Source organism: Phascolarctos cinereus, unplaced genomic scaffold (genome assembly GCF_003287225.1).
Source record: "Phascolarctos cinereus isolate Bilbo 61053 unplaced genomic scaffold, phaCin_HiC Scaffold_4;HRSCAF=312, whole genome shotgun sequence".
NCBI lineage: Eukaryota > Metazoa > Chordata > Mammalia > Diprotodontia > Phascolarctidae > Phascolarctos > Phascolarctos cinereus.
Genome location: NW_027555847.1, coordinates 334763361 through 334780323, shown reverse-complemented (window position 1 = coordinate 334780323; position 16963 = coordinate 334763361). Strand labels below are relative to the sequence as shown.

General features: G+C 36.4%; 1 protein-coding gene across 7 annotated transcripts in view; it reads right to left on the bottom strand.

The window, feature by feature from the left end:
- Window positions 1-16963, bottom strand: part of LOC110202749 (3',5'-cyclic-AMP phosphodiesterase 4D) — a 686828-nt gene that overhangs the window by 20780 nt on the left and 649085 nt on the right. For all 7 annotated transcript variants that reach the window (XM_078153183.1, XM_078153182.1, XM_078153184.1 and 4 more), the window contains 3 exons: window positions 6547-6640; window positions 1529-1701; window positions 153-251 (listed from right to left, as the gene is read on the bottom strand). In XM_078153183.1, the coding sequence (XP_078009309.1) occupies window positions 153-251; window positions 1529-1701; window positions 6547-6640 (366 nt within the window). The remainder of the gene's footprint in view (window positions 1-152; window positions 252-1528; window positions 1702-6546; window positions 6641-16963) is intronic.

The window sequence follows — 16963 nt, the reverse complement described above, 5'->3', positions numbered from 1 at the left end:
CTCTATTTACTTCTGGTCAGGAAGAGATAGCAAGTGAATAAATACTCCCACAAATGGAAAATCAAGGGATAGCTCAGGAAGGATACACAATTTAGACCCTGAACAGTCAGCCCTGAGAATAGAGAGCTGTTCTAGTTCTCTAGCTGCCATACCTGAAAAATGGTGTGCATGATAACTGTCAGAGGTCGATTCCCAGAAAATTCTGCTATTTTGAAAACATGAAGACCCCATTTGTTCACATCTTCTAATTCCTAGGATTGGAGAAAGAGGAATATTTGAAAACAAAAGTTAGAAAAGTAGACTTTTCAACAAACACCACACCAGTCTTTTTTTTTTTTGGGGGGGGTAGGTAATGGGGTAAAGCGACTTGCCCAGGTTCACACAGCTAGTAAGTGTCAAGTGTCTGAGGCCGGATTTGAAGTCAGGTCCATCCTGACTCCAGGGCTGGTGCTCTATCCACTGTGCCACCTGGCTGCCCTCTCCCTCCCCCCCAGTTTTCAAAGAGCTGGCTTTTCCTGAAAGATAAAACTGAAGGCCGAGAGGAGCATGAGAGGCAGGGAGGCCAGTGGGCTGAGGAGAAGTGGGAGGACTGACCACTCCTCCAAAGTACAAGCAGCTCTCCATTAGAGGTGTGCAAAATGGAATAAAACGATTATTTACTATAATAGTAATAATAATAATAATATTAAAAGCTGATATAGCACTTTAAGGGGGCAGTTAGGTGGCACAGTGGATAGCACATTAAGCGTGGAATCAGGAAGACCTGAGTTCAAATCTGACCTCAGACATTTAACAGCTATGTGACCCTGGGTAAATCACTTAACCCTGTCTGCCTCAGTTTCCTCATGTGTGAAATGAGATGGAGAAGGAAATGGCAAACCACTCCAGTATTTCTGCCAAGAAAACCCCAAATGGGTCACAAAGAATCGGACAGGACTGAACAACAAATGATGGCACTTTAAGCCTTGTAAAGCACTTTACACAAATTATCTCATTTGGTCCCCACACCTGTGAGCACTACAGGCATTCTCATCATGTTACAGAGGATGAAACTGAGGTTCAGAGAAGTTAAGAGACTTGTCCACAATGACATAATAAGTATCTGAAGTAGATGATGCTGAGCCTCTCCTGACTACAAATTTAGTGTTCTTTCCCATCATACAAACCTGCTTTAAAAAAAAAAAGAGGACTGCCATGAACTTTTAATTTTATGTAATATATGGAACATATATGTGTGTGTTACATATTTCTCATGCATGGATAAAACAAAATGTTATAATACTCTCCCTACAAACCTGAGATACAACAGGTTTTCTTTTCATGAAAGCCAAATAACCTAATGTAGGCGTGTGCCAATGGCATCTGCTAAAAATAAAAACAAAAACAATGTATTTTGCATTTGCAAATCCTTTTCCATGCTTGCATGAGAGCATATATGTCAAAATTATTTCATTATCGTGCTCAAAAACAACTACCGCCACCACCAAACCACAAAGAGGCATGTAACCTAGGGACTTCGTGATCTCACCTTGGCAAGTCCATCTTCTTGATCAGTTTTCACTCCAAATCGTGGTATACTGGAATTTGTTAAACTGGAACTGTGCATCAATTTCTTGACTCCACTGATCTGGGACATCGGTCTTTTCTTTTTCTCTTTCTCCTTCTGGGTGGGAGAAGGAATCTCCACTTCATGTTGCTTGTCTTTAAAACAAAATAAGCATATCATGGAGTGAATTTTCATTTTTATTAGTAACTCCTTGTATTTTCTCATCCAACAAACAATTTCCAGCAGAACGTGGCATGTCCCACTAAGTGCTTCCCAAAACCTAGCAAGGAAATTCTTATTTTGGGGTTACATTGAGCAAATCTGTCATTAAATCTATATTCAGTAACCAAATATACAAAAGAGGATATAATAATAAACAAGACAGAGTAACTCATAAACTGCATCTTCCTTTACCAGTTACTGAGGACCAGATATCAAGTGAGCAAGTATATTTGAAGTGTGTGTGTACATAATGTGTACACACACAATGTATGTACATATACACACACATACATACATACACTTAGATAAGGACAACATAAAAATAAAATTTGATTTCATTAGAAGTTCATGAATCATGGTAATTATTTCACTGTTAAAAAAAAGAGCAGGAAATAAAAGCCTGAATATACCTGATAACAAAATGAAATTTTTTGGAGCAGCTGGGGGTAGTAGGAGGACAGGGCTCCTTCCTCAGGCTTTTTCCAGATTTTAATCTTGTGAGTTAAATTTATTTTTTAAATATAAAAACCTGCATATTTGGTCAGTATAGATAGTCATGTTGCCTTTATCCTTCAGTACAATAAATATTAATAATGTATCCAGTGGGAAAAGGACTTGTGGGGAAAAGCATAACACAGGCTGGCTTCTACATAGAGATAAAAAAGTTTATATGAAAAAAGTTTAGATCATACAGAGTCCCTGAGTTCATAGAGTTTATAGCTCAGAAAGGGTGATATGACATATATAAATGGAAAGCACTGCCATCAAAAAAAAAGAAAAGATCCAAAATGAATGTTGTAAAATTATGAGGATGGCTCAAAAGGAGAGATAAGAGAAGACACCCCCATTCCTTCATAGTAGTGAGGGGTCTACAACTGTTGTATATTTCATATATTGTCAAACTTTTTTGCATATTCATCAGTTATGCTGACTTTGTCTTTATCTTTTTTTGGTCTTTAAAAATTATAAGTTGTTATATGGAATGGCTCTCTGGGGGGCAGATGAGAAGGGACACTGAGGAAACTATAGTGATATCTTTAAAAGACATCAGTAAAAAGACTTTTAAAACTTATAAAACATATGCTAAATGCCTAAAAATACTAAAAAAAAAAGTCCTCTGTGAACGGAAGATTTCTTATTGGCTAGAAATTTGTTATGATGATGATGTCGTCTTACTATCAAGAAAGACTTCACAGAGGAGATGGTATTTGAGATGGGCTTTAAGGATATGTATAAAAATCCAAAGGCAGACATTTTCTCACTTGGTCAAAGAAAAGTTACTGTTTAAAGAAAGAGAAGTCTTAGAAGCAAGACTCTGAGGTGGGAACTGAGTAAATTAATGTTAATGAAGTACAATATAATGCATTATTAGATATAATTTTGTCTGTCAAACTATTATACTTTCAAACTTCAGTATAACTGAAAAATTGGACAAAGTAAATGGTTTAAAAAAACTGATGCTGGACCTTTTGATTATAATTTTTTTTAATTCTAATCACTCCATCAAGTGACTGTACTCTAATTTTGATTTAAATTGATAAATCATAAATCAGGATAACTGGATCCTAAATTGTATTCTGCTGTTAAGCTGTATTCCACGTGTGATTCATATGAAAAGGATTACAGATTACAGATTATTCCTGTCATTAATAAACTAACTGTACAAGAAAGAGTAGACAGCGTTGAACACAGTGGTTACTGGAAGAGCCTTCCCTTCTATTCATCATCCCCCTGAGCTTCCTCTCCCCTCCCCCCCACCCCCATTTGAAATTCAATTAGTAGTTTGAAAATGCCCTTCCCACTTGAAAAAAAGCTCTTTCACAGTTTGTGCTTTCAAACAGTAGAACATTCTTCAACATAAAAAGGGAGAGTGTGGGCTTTGAAGTCAGTTTACTGCAGAGGGTCACACTATGGGAGCAGAAATTGCATTTTAGATGAATTCAATTTTGCTTCTGTTGCTTTATATTTCCTTATTGAAAATACCCAATAGTCACCAGAAGTGATCATGAATTCTCTCCAAAAAGGCCACTTATCATTGAGTTTTTAACCTTCATTTTTGAACTCTTTATGTGCCTTCTTTTGGATTTTTTTTTAAAGGAGGTACACCCAATGCACTTTAATAATGGCTAAAGTTATGTAAATCTTAATGTTGATGGCTCTAGTCATGCTCAAAATCTCCTTCCATCAGGGAGGAGGGACTTCTAAACTGATTTGTCACATTTATTCCATCTACATAAAGTGTACATGCTTCAAAGGTTTCCAACACTGCTAGAGAATTCAAAGGTATTTCCTAATTTAAAAAACAATGAGAAAAGATTTCCTGGATAAGGAGGATGAGAGTCATTCTGTTAATAAAATCATTGGTATTATATATTACCCCTTCCCTCAAAGACAGTACCCCAGATAAGTACACTACTCTTAAAAGAAAAGAATATCATTTCACATATATCATTATCTTAGCTCCTAGAAATCTCATGAGGTATTAGTTTTTTAATTGTTATTTACAAAGGAAAAAAAGTGCTCTTAAGAATTCAATGGAAGGGCAGCTAGCTGGTCCAGTGGATAGAACACTGGCTTGGAGTCAGGAGGACCTGAGTTCAAATCTGGCCTTAGACACATACTAGCTGTGTGACCCTGGGCAAGTCAACTTAACCCCAATTGCCTCAAAAAAAAAAAAGCAGATATTACTGTTATCTTTGTATGTTCCGTGATACCTGCCAAAATACTAAAAAAATGTTTGTTAAATGAATGACTACGGACTAATTTTTCCATTTCTATTTCCATTTTTAACATACTGAAGGAAGTTGTATAGGGAAAATAAGGCACATGAAGAGAATGCCTTCTCTACCCTAATGGTAGGCTTTGAAAGTATGATTTATATTCTATACTGGAGCCAACATTTTTTCTGAAGTATACAACCGAAATTATAAGAGCTGTTCCCTGATTCAACATCTATTTTTTTAACTGTATATAAACACAGAAAGGCATATTGCTCGACAAAGTCTTGATAACAGTTTCTAAAGCCATTTCTATTTTTCCCAGTAGATGACGCAACTATAAAGATGAAAATCTTTTTGTATTCTTTTCACCAAGTTTTTCCATGGCATGTTGTCATGTCATGTCATTCCCCAATCCCCTATTAAAATGGAGGGCCAACATACGTAAGGACTATCTCATTTTACACTTTCACAAAGGTCCTAAATCTGACAGAGTAAAGGTGCCACCTTTAAAACTGACTTCAATGTTAACCTGAATTTATACACTGCTGATCAATCTTTTTCCTTCTGGACTGGATAATAGCACTTAATGTATTTTGTTTTGTTTTGTTTTTAATAGAAAAGAGACTATATTTTGTCAGACTGTTCTCAAAACCAAGCCTGTTAACTAATACAAAGTCAGGAATTCTTAGCTGAAGATATTTTCATAGCAGTGGTCTTTTCAGATGTTGACTCAGTCTAGTTTATCAACTTTCCTATCTCCAGACAGGAAATTTCAACGTACCATTCATTCCCAGTAATCTGTGTCAGTGGGCTTTTGTTATTCAAATTAGATTTCATCAAAATAAGAACCTTAAAATGTGTACTATATATTTTCTGTAACAGATGGAATTTTCTCGCCCTAGATATTTACTGAATGAACAGAGTAAGGGTTTTTAGAAATATATCTTTAGTTGGTGAGGCTGATCTATGACAAATTATTTTTCCTCACCAAGTGGTTGATAACTATTTAAAACCTTATTCTGATTGTGCTCTCTCTTGCATGATGACACTGTTTAGTTGTTGAGGGCATTATGTTGACCATACCCATATGGCTTCACCTCTCACAGCCTCAATTTCTTTGTACATAAAATAAGAAGATTGGGCTAGATGATTTCTTACATTTCTACATACTACAATGCTATTATTTATCCATACAAAAATATGATTAATTATATATTGCTAATTTATACTAGCAATAAGGACAGGACCTGTGATTTTACAGATACAGTGAATTTGCAGGTAAGGAAACTAACTCCCTGTTACCAAAGCAGACCCAAGTCTTCTCTGTACCTTATAGTCTTAGAGAGATGTCTACACTAGAGCACCGAGAAATGCCTTGCTCAGGCTCTTGAAGCCAGTATTAAAAGTAGGACGTTAAGCCTAGGTTTTCCTGGTCAGCCCTCCAACCATGATGCCACATTGTCTCTCAATTTATAGTTAGCTATACAATGTGCAGTTATGTGAAAACCCAGCAATACCCTTATAAGCATTTTTACCTCATTTTTAGAGCATTTATAAGCTGTACCCAAAGTACAGCTAGGTGGTAACTGTGTTGGAGTGCTGGACCTGGAGATGGACCTGGAGATAGAAAGACCGAAATCTGTATCCTGCCTCTAATGACTTATTGGCTAGGTGACCCAGGGGCAAGTCAATTAACTACTGTCTGCCTCAGTTTCCTTATCTAGAAAATGGGGATAATAATCACACCAGCTTCAGAGGATGTTTTAAAGCTCAAATAAAATGAGATAATATATAGAAAATACTTTGCAAACCCTGAAGCACAATATAAATGCCAGCTATTATTTTATATTAAGTGCACATACTCAAGAGAAGACAACCCACAATGGAAGGCAAAAGGACAAGATCTGACTTCTTTACATTCCTTTACACTCCTTTACACCAAGAGGGCAATAGGGTGAAAGTAAATAAATTGAACTGTTTCCTCCACTGTTGTCTGAAGGAAGTAAGACCAAACTATAAAGCACAAATGAACAGAGAGTCCCATATTGTTGGTCTTACCTAAAAATGTGTTTGAGATATATTCAGAGACTTGATTTCCAGATCGGCTCATTTCTGAAAGGTGGGTGAGCTCCCGGTTGAGCATTCTTTTAAACTGAAAAACAGAAACAAAATCATATGCTAAATATAGAGGAAAACAGAAAAAAAAATCATATATGCCGTGGGGATGGCATCCTGGCTCTGACACGGAGTTACTGTGACCCCCCTGGACCAGTGAATTGTACCTTGTTGAGGTTTCATTTCCTCATCTGTAAAATAATGATGCTAGACTAGAATAACTCCACGTAGCTCTCAAATCTTATAAGCCTAAAAAAAACCAATTCTAGGTCAATGTGCATTTTGCATTTTCAAGTTGCTAAGTTTCTTAAAAACATGAAAAACTAAAGTAGGAAAGAACCATAAATAAAAGATGTGCCAGAGAGTATATATGCATATTTTAAGCCAAATTCAGGTACACTGAGGCATTTCACATACATGAGTAAAGATGTAGGTGTTTATCAACATATATAAACAAGAGAAGGCAACATGCCATTATGGTTAGAGTCAAAAAACAGAAAGTCCTGGGTTCAAATCCTCTCTCTAACACTCCTTACCTGTGGGACCAGAAGCAAATCATTGAACCTATCAGTGCCTCTTGAGGACATACTTAAGACTGGGGTTCTTAATTTTTCTGTGTCTGTCCTGGCCTCCTTTGGCAATACGGTGCAACTTATGGACCTCCCTCAGAATAATGTTTTGAAATGCATAAAATTTAAAATATATAAGATTATGAAGAAACTAATTATGTTGAAATAATTTTTTCTCTCCCCTATTCAAGCTCACAGACACCCAAGTTGAGAATTCCTTCTCTAAAATAGTAAGTTCCAGAAGAGCTGCTGCATTGGTAAGAGCTGAGTATGTATGTTACTTTTCCTTTACCAATGAAATTGCAAGACTGGGTAAAAATATATAAAACACAAGACAGTTCATCTGCTTTACTTTACTGTTAGCATTAAGTAGACTGTGTATAAGTAACATAAGAAAAAAAATTTGGTATGTTTCCCAAAAGCATAAAAAAGTTTTTAAAACAAGCATAGTTGATTTTTGATTTATTACTGTTAAAAAATCTCAAAACATACATGCATTAGTTTTAATCATGTAGAAGACAGCTTAATGTTTCACTTGAAAAACTGGTATAAATTAACATAATACTCAAATAGCTGGGATATAGGGAGGATGATGATGATGATAACAACAGTAATAGCCAACATATTAAGTGCTTACTATGGGCCAGGCACTGTACTAATAAGCATTTTACACCTATTATCTCAATTGATGCACACAACAACCCTGGGGGGTAGATGCCATTATTAAAATTTACAGATAAGGAAACTGAGGCAGAGGTCAAGTGACTTTACTAGAATATCTGAGGCTGGATTTGGAATCAGGTTTTCTTGATTCTAGGCCCAGGGTTCTATCAAGTATGCAGGTTCCCTATGGATGAAGTGTTAAGATTTCATAGCTTATTAAAGAAGTTCATTTGCTGGAATTTACCACACTTCTTCCGTAAGTCAAATATCTAAAAAAAACCACACACTCACACGCAGTTATTTCTACACTTTGTCATTCTTTAATATATTTCACTGATTCCAGAGTGCATAGTTATTCAAAAAGGACATGAAGTAACATATATGAAATAAGCAAAGGGTCCCTGAAATCTCCTACTCCAGAAAGGCCTTCCACAGTCCCCTGCTCTGATGGGGCCTGCCATTTTGTTGTGGTCTAACACCAGTTCAGAATTGGCTTTCTTGTTCTTCTCCAAACTAGCTTCTCTCAATATTCCTTCTAATTGCACTTAAATGAAAGATACGAGGAGCTATTCTAGCATTTGCTGAATAAAGGAAAAAACTTCCCATTTTTGAGTCAGTCTTTTTGTAAACACCTCTGTACTCCATCTGAAACAGAAGAGGGGTATGGATAATTGAAAGACTAAACGCTAATTCTGGAAGAAACTAACTTCCTATTAATAATAGCTAACATTTAGAGAATTCTTTGGGGCAGCTGGATGGCACAGTGGATAGAGCATCTGGCCTGGAGTCTGCAGGATCTGTGTTCAAATTCAGCCTCAGACACATACTAGCTGTGTGACCCTGGGTGAGTCACTTAATTCTGCATGGCCTCAGCTCCTCATCTGTAAAATGAGCTGGGGAAGAAAATGGCAAACCACTCTAGTTATCTCTGCCAGGAAAACTCCAAAGAGGGACATGAAATTGGACAACTGAATCAGGCACCTAGCTGGTGCAATAAATAGAGCAATGAGCTTTGAATCAGGAAGACTCATCTTCATGAGTTCAAATCCAGCCTCAGACACTTACTAGCTATGTGACCCTAGGCAAGTCACTTAACCCTGATTGCCTCAGTTTCCTCATCTGTAAAATGAGCCGGAGAAGAAAATGGCAAACCACTCCAGTATCTTTGCCAAGAAGACGCCAAATAGGGTCACAGACTCAACTGAACAACAGAGAATTCTTTAAAGTTTGCAAAGAGCTATATACAAGTTACCTCATTTGATCCCTCAAAACCATGTGAAATAGGAGCTATTAAAACCCATTTTACTGCTGAAGACCCCTGAGGCTTAGAAAAGCCAGATGACTGGAACAGGCATTTGACCCAGTGTTTCTTTGAGGATTTGAACTCAGGTCTTCCTTACTCCAAGTCCACAGTTCAACCCACTAAACCAGCAGTTCTCAAGTATGGCTTGAGGAATCTCTGAAGGTCTGAGAGGCACTTTCCGCGGTTTTATAAAGTCAAAACTATTTTCATAATAATGTTAAGATATTTTGATTTCTAATGTATTGCTATGTATAATCCACATAAACAAAAGCTCTTTGGAGTCAAAAATAACTTTTAAGAATGTAAAGGGGTCACGGAGTTCTACAACCAAAAAGTTTGAAAACCACTTCACCATACCATCCTACCTCCAATAAATTCCCTTAGTAAATCACATATGGATTGATCCGTACCTGTCTCCTAATTGGAGTAAAAGAATTTTACTCTTACCACAAAGTACTGTAGTAAACTGCTAAAAATAAAATTCAGTACATATCACTTGAGTAAAAATGAAAGAAACGATTGCTGTTACCACAGTCTCATCTGGTAATAAATGTTACAGGGGTTGTCTCTCAAAAGAGCCAACACATTTGTAACTATGATTCTGAACCTCTTAAAAGAATGATTTCCAATTTTTGATGCCTAAAAGGAATCTGCTCATCAAGTCATTATAACAGGGTCTAGATATTTCTGCCCATCTTTCACAGTGTCCTATTTTCCACTGGAAAATCAATAAGCCATCCTTCCAAAAGTATTACTAAGTATGTGCTGAGGATATGAAGTCAAAAAATAAAATTGTCCCTGATCTCAAATAGTTTATAATCAGTGGATACATGCACACTTGTAAGTATATTCCAAACAGATTCACAGGATCATGGATTTAAAGCTGGAAGGGACTTTGGAAGACAAACGCAATGCTCTTATTTTAAAAATGAAGAAACTGAGATAAGTTCAGCGACTTGTCCCAGGTCACACAGATAGTAAGCTACTAAGGAAGAAGTCGAACCTAAATCTTTCTGATTCCTAGTTTACCACTCTACTCACCATAACACACTGCCTAGATAAATAGAATGCACAGTATTTAACTTCTTTTGATATAATGATTAAGTTGTAGGGTTTTTTTTGCATTTGGTGCAATATTTGCATCAGTAATATATGCTCAATGAGACACTGTTCCACAGAAAAATAGCAGTGGCACGATCATCATTATAATACCATCATCCCTTAACATTTCCACAGAGCCTCAAATAGCCTTTAAATAGAGGTCTCTTCTCTAGTGCCTGTAATTCATGCTAAGAAAATTAAAATCTTCAGTTTAATGAAGTGTAGTTTGGTATACAGGATCTGAAGTCAGGCCAACTCCAGTTCAAGCTCTTACTCTAATACTAGCCATATGATCCAGGAAAAATGACTTAATCTTGAGTTTTCTCTCTTTAAAATGGGAATAAAAGCACTTTTTATTGCTATGTACTTCACAATGTTGCTGTGAGGAAGGCACTTTTTCAATTGTAGAGCCTGACCATCTCACTTTATTTCAAATATATTCATTTTCGTAATGGAATCCTATATGACATCCTCAGAAGCAAACATCTGAACTGAATCTGCTAAGCCCATTCCATTCATCTTTATAAACTAAGATCTGAAGGTAGTTTTGTTGAAGGTGAGAAGTACAGCCAAGATACCACGCCAATACAGAAGCAGCCCCATAGTGATCTAGGAATCCCTAAAGGGATACAGGACAACCCAGGAATGGTAGAGAGACACATCAATTCTCCCACATACTCCGTTCAGGTCCTCTTCCTATCCCTCAACGTCATTAAATGATACTGTCCAGTCCCTAAGTGGAAGCAAACCTAGCTTTTCTTTCTATTTTTTTAAGCCTAGCTTTTCTACAAAACCACTTTCTGACCTTTAGCCAACATATACACTCATACATAGTCAAGCATTCCATCTGAAATACATGAAAGTACTCCATGACTTTATTGAGGGCAGAATTTATATAAACAGAAACACTTAGAAATGTATCACTTTCATGAAGATGAGTAAGTTAAAGAATTGGGTGTAACTATAAATGTAATTAGCTTTTCCCCTAGCAATTTATACTTGCTTGGCAGGCATTTTGAGGCTATGTACATGATAACAAAATATTTTTTTAAATGCAGTTCAGATAAATGAACAGGACACTGTATTCATAGGACACAATGAATAGGACACTATATTCAAAATAGCCGCCGACATAATGAAATTTCCTTTTTTTTTTTTTGCTGATTGTTTCTGCATTGTGTGGACATGACCCCCAAAAGCTGACTGTGCTTATGTCCTAAATCCCCCCAAAAAAGGAGAGAAAACACTTTGACAACATGATAGTCAATTTAATAAGACCATGGCTTATAATGCTATAATGGAAACAACATTCATTCAGAATATATTTGTATATTATTGTTGGTGACCTTCTAGCAAAAAGTTTCAATAGTCAGAAAAAACAAACAAACAATTACTTCCCTAAGACAAGACAGATTCCCATGAACCAATAACACATAACTCTGACTCTGACGGGTATGTGTGCATAAATTTTTTAGACTGAAGAAACTAAGCTAATTATCCAAACAAAACATCCTCTGTGCTCACTTCTGCAGGCATTTCCCATCAAAGTAGATACTACAAAACTATTTTCTGCTTGTTTCTAGCCATTATATAGGGTATCCTAAAAGAATATCCTAAGAGTGGAGTTTTAATCTATTAAAGTTTAAAACTGCACTAAGACTTTGGGGACAGTACCATATGACAGTGTACTAAAGCTTACCACAAACATTTGTAACCATAGATGGATATTCATACCTCATTTAAATAATAGCACAGCATATAATTTAATTTGTTTCTGTCTTAAGAAAAGTAAATAGAATAGGGATTTTTTTTCTCATGAATTTGGCATATCAAACCTGGTTACAGCTCTGGTCCAATAGATTTAGGTAAATTTGCCCAAAAGAAGTAACCAAAGGAACAATAAAATGTATTGGTTATTTGCTATTGTTTTAGAAAACTATCCCCTCCCCAAACTATTTTGTGTTTTGGATTTAACGTGATTATTTTGCTCTCAATTATGCTGAAGACATCACAGAGAAGTAAAGCTGCAACAAAGAAAGGAAGGGCGATCTGGAAGTAGATGTTTTCAGGTCCTTTGTTCTCCTATCATGCATCAGTATTTCAGTGCTGCACAGCACCTAGTGAATGAGGTAAGGTGGAAAACACGCCCATATCGGCATATTATTCTGTTTCTTAAACTCAGAAAACCTAACTCATTTTTGCATGAAGCAAAAATTCTTTACTTATTCTAATAGAAGAAAATAGCTATGTATATTATAAGTGTGTTACGTGTATCTTAGTGAAATTGTGGGACACATTAAAATATTCTTGGACTGGAATCTCTGGACCACAGCTGTAGCTACATAGTAATGCCTTGATACAGTGCATACTGTACAGCAAAGAACATCCAATTCAAACATTAGAGACATATTTCTTTTTTGTTCATCTGAACAGACTGTGTTGTGACATTGTACAAATAAGAATATAAGAAAAAGTGCTAATGCACAATACTATCTTAGTTACTGCCACATCAGTTATTTTTAAATGAAGGTATCATAGCTTAGTAGCTAGGGCTTTTTAATTTATTTTTTAAAACAGTTTTGAAAATAGTATCAGTTACAGAATTCATGTACAGAAATAATAATGCACACATAAACTGCCTAATGAGTATTTTCTTCATTAGAGGTAGTTTTTGAAAGTGAAGGCTTGAAAATCCTTTCCTTACTTAGTTTTTTGGAAATAGGTTTTGTAACTTGTATTTCTTCAGAGTTTTGCATGCATCAAATATAAGCAGGTTAAGGCCCTGAGATGGCTTTAAAAATTCAAACCGAAGTTCCATCTATCTTAAAAGCAAACAAGATAACAAAATTTAAAGGGTAGGGGAAAAAGGGGGTGGAGGTGGGGGGAACAAATGTTATCTACTTTGGCAAAAGAAGCCAAAGGAAGTCTTCTTTGCATTTCTAGGAAATCTAACCACAAAGGGGAATCTTCCATTGAAAAAGAAATGAGAGAGAGATAGAGGCTGGGGGGAGGGGTGGCAAAGGGAAGGAAGGGGGGAAAATGGGGGAAAGAGGGAGAGAAGGAGGGATGGGGAAAGAGAGAAAAAGAGAGAGAGAGAGAGAGAGAGAGAGAGAGAGAGAGAGAGAGAGAGAGAGAGAGAGAGAGAGAGAGTCAGTGCTTTTTAGCTACATGAGTCCAGGGTAAAGAGAAACTGTCCTTGGTTTCCACAGATGAACTGTGACTAGTTCAAACATATAAGAACGTTAGTTTCCATAGCAATGCTTTACTAGGAAAAGATGGCAAAGTGATTCAAGAGGATTATTCCACCTCTGGCTTCCTTTATGGAGACCTGATCACCATGCCATTATTATATCCTACAATACAGGAGTCAAGAAAACCTGCTAGACATGAAAATGGTTAGATTTAATTTAGCATATCAATTTATTTCCTTTACATTATGATGTGGGTTAACACATAATAATAATGCCATCATGCTTTACAATTTTCAGGAGTTACAGTTGCAAGATAGATGGGAACAGATTTTTACTTTAGCAATCTATCCACAAAATTTCAAGATAACCTGGATTTAAATGTGTGTGTGTGTGTGTGTGTGTGTGTGTGTGTGTGTGTGTATGGCTTTAAGACAAAATAGAGCAAAGAAAAAACAGGAATCAGTGTTCTTGATAATGCTGTTCTACTGATTTCATATCCCATCAGTGTGTTACGTGAATGTACTTAGGCTTAAGGCCAAACTAATTCAACAGCACAAATAAGGCAGTCTAATATGTTTTCTGGGGGAAGGGCATCAAATGAAGATTTATTTTGGAAACTGAATATTACAAAGAGTGACTGGAATCTATAATGTTTCACAGAAAACAAAAAAACACTCACCTTAAAAAAAGTTACTTTAACTATATACTGTACTTGAAACCACTAAGAGTAATATAATAAATTGCTCCTTCCATTTTATCTGTATCCTATACTTCTTTGCACATGGTTAATGTACCAAGTTAAATTTAAGGCATATGTAGCCAAATCAGGTTGCTTAGAAGCTTAGACAGTATAATGCTTATGTCTTTGTCAAATCTCTTTTTTAGAGAAAAAGAGCAACTACTCCACAAAATTATATACATTGTCAAAATTCAAAATCATTCTTTTCTGTAGTTTCTCTACAGATAAATCACATAACCACATATAAGTTATGCACACCCATCCACAAATAACAATAAAAAGTAGAAAATTGAAACAAAAAAAATCCTACCTTTATGTAGCCCCAAGACACTGACAGTAAATAGTTTGCTTCAGGCATTTTTGATTGATTATTTATATTATTATTAAGTTCTGAAATACTTATTCCTTTACAATACTCAATTCTCTCAATCTCCACAAACCAGAATGCTTTGTTGGGTCATCAAAAAATTTTTATAATTAAGTACATATAAGACATTCTGGCATAAAATCCCATTGTGCAGTCTTCCGGCTGAATAAATGCCATTTGTAAAACTCCAAAGTGGAATAAAATGCAAGAACTAGTCTGAATAAAGAAGCTGCATGAGTTGAAGAAACAGCTAAAGATCTAGGGGTCTGCATCTTTCCCAGAGAACCAGGGCTTAATGAATAATGTATGTCAAGATGCTTGGCTGCTGGGAAGACTTGCTCTGTCAACAGCTACCAAATAAGGACCTGCAGGGAAAGCTGTGAACAGTGTCAAAAAATCCCTCCCAGAAAGCCTCAACTAAGAGCCAATCCCATTCCGTGCTAAAATATATAGGATGAAAGGATATAGATTCAATGTATGCTACTTTCTGATTGGCTGGCAAAGGGTGAATCTCTTGGGGGTAGGGAAGGGTATTTTCTCTTTTTCTCTGGTAAATGCCATGTAACAGTCCAGGCATCCCTGCAGCAGGAAGGTTTCCAAAGAAAGAGATGAGTGGGGTCCCCCTCTCTTGTCAGGATGAATAAGGTCCTTAAAATACCTAGAAATGTTCTGAACAGTTCATTCTTCAACACGAACGTTTTCTAATAATATCTGCAGAAAGAGATGCTGACAAATCTTTATATTTTCTTTCCTTGCCTCAAAAAAAAAAAAAAAGAAATCCCTTTAATATATGGCAGTCAAATATCTAATGGTGGGAGGGGAGGAAGTTCACCACCACAAAATAAATAGATTTCCCTGACACTGAAGTTGGCTCCTCAAAGTCCATTACTTAATATACACAGGGTGACTCCACAGTAATGAGACTAGTTCCCATAAACCGAGAGAATGGAAAATCATTCTCATTAGAGCACTTTATGGTCACACCTCATATGTGTGTAATAATTGTTCAATTTTTCCTAACTACATTTGTTATAATCCAAAGAGAAACAAGACTTGAAGTAGCATTTTGCCCTAGGATCGCTGGAATCATAGGTACTGACTCTATCTTCCATCTTTATCTCTTCTTCCTCTCTTAGCCTCATCCTAATACCACTGACTTCTCCTCTTTCCTTACCCAAAGTAGTAAATGATGAGGGAATTCTGCTGCCCCTCAACGTGAGTAAAATAAAAACAGGGCAAGGTGAGAAAGAGGTAAGAGAGTAAGAACTTTCAGTAAAGAACTCTGTGGCAACAGACAGGGGGAAGGGAATAAACATTTATTAAATGCCTACTATGTGGCAGGCACTGTGCTTTGTGCATAAAGACAATTATTAAGTGTCTGACGCTGGTTTCGAAACTCCAGGCCCAGAGCTATCTCTACTAGGTCACTACCAGCTACCTTGAGGCAACAGGAGACAGAACAAGGGCATCTTGGAAATATTTGCCTCCATTCATATACTTTAGGAAACGGTCCTGGTTTTGCTAAATGCCCTAGAAACTAAACAAAAATCTTCTGATATATTTCTGAACCTCTGTCCCTATCAAAAAAAAAATTAAAGGCCAAATTCAGGTAATAGACTTAATATCTAGAATGACATATACATTTTCAGATAAGGCCAATGTAGGAATTTGTTTTACTTGCCTTTGCATATTTGTTACAAAGCCTTGGTTTTGCTTTTATTCCCAACAGAGGGCAGGACAAATCTAACATTGGGGGATGACAGAACATTCCCTTGAAATGGCAGTTCTCAATTATCTATATGACAGAGAAGGAATAGCTCAGATAATATTAATAATTTTTTTTTCCTTTTTGCATGCTGAGTGGTTTACATAATTTGTAAAAATAGATCTGTTTCTTCATTTATATTTATTAGGATGTGAGAGTTAATTTGCTCTAACGTAAGTTTACCTGCATCCAAGCCTACCAAGGGTGCAAGAATGACCCAAAGCAGAACTATATAAGTAACAAATAACCAATCTGTGAACATCTTGTGAAGACAGCACTCAAGACAGTAGTCAAAAAAGCGCTGAACTTGGGAGTCAGAAGATCTGGGTTAAGACATGACTCCAGCATTTGCTAACTGTGTGAACCTGAACATTTTCCTCTATGAACCTCCATTTGAGAAGACATGAAAACAGAAATAGCTACTGACTGAAGAATCCATTAAGTACAGCCTTTGACACCAAAGGAATGCTACCAATCTTTGGTCTAGACATGATTGGTATATTCAGAAGTGCCTATGTTTCACATACCCTGAACTGGAACACAGGTAAAGGGCTACTCTGGCTGCTTTTATCAACCTTGGTATAAAGTCCCACAGTTCCTAATCTCCTTAGGTCACCTAGACTTAGCTTACGAAGTTCTAGGAAGAGACGGTATCTTGCTTC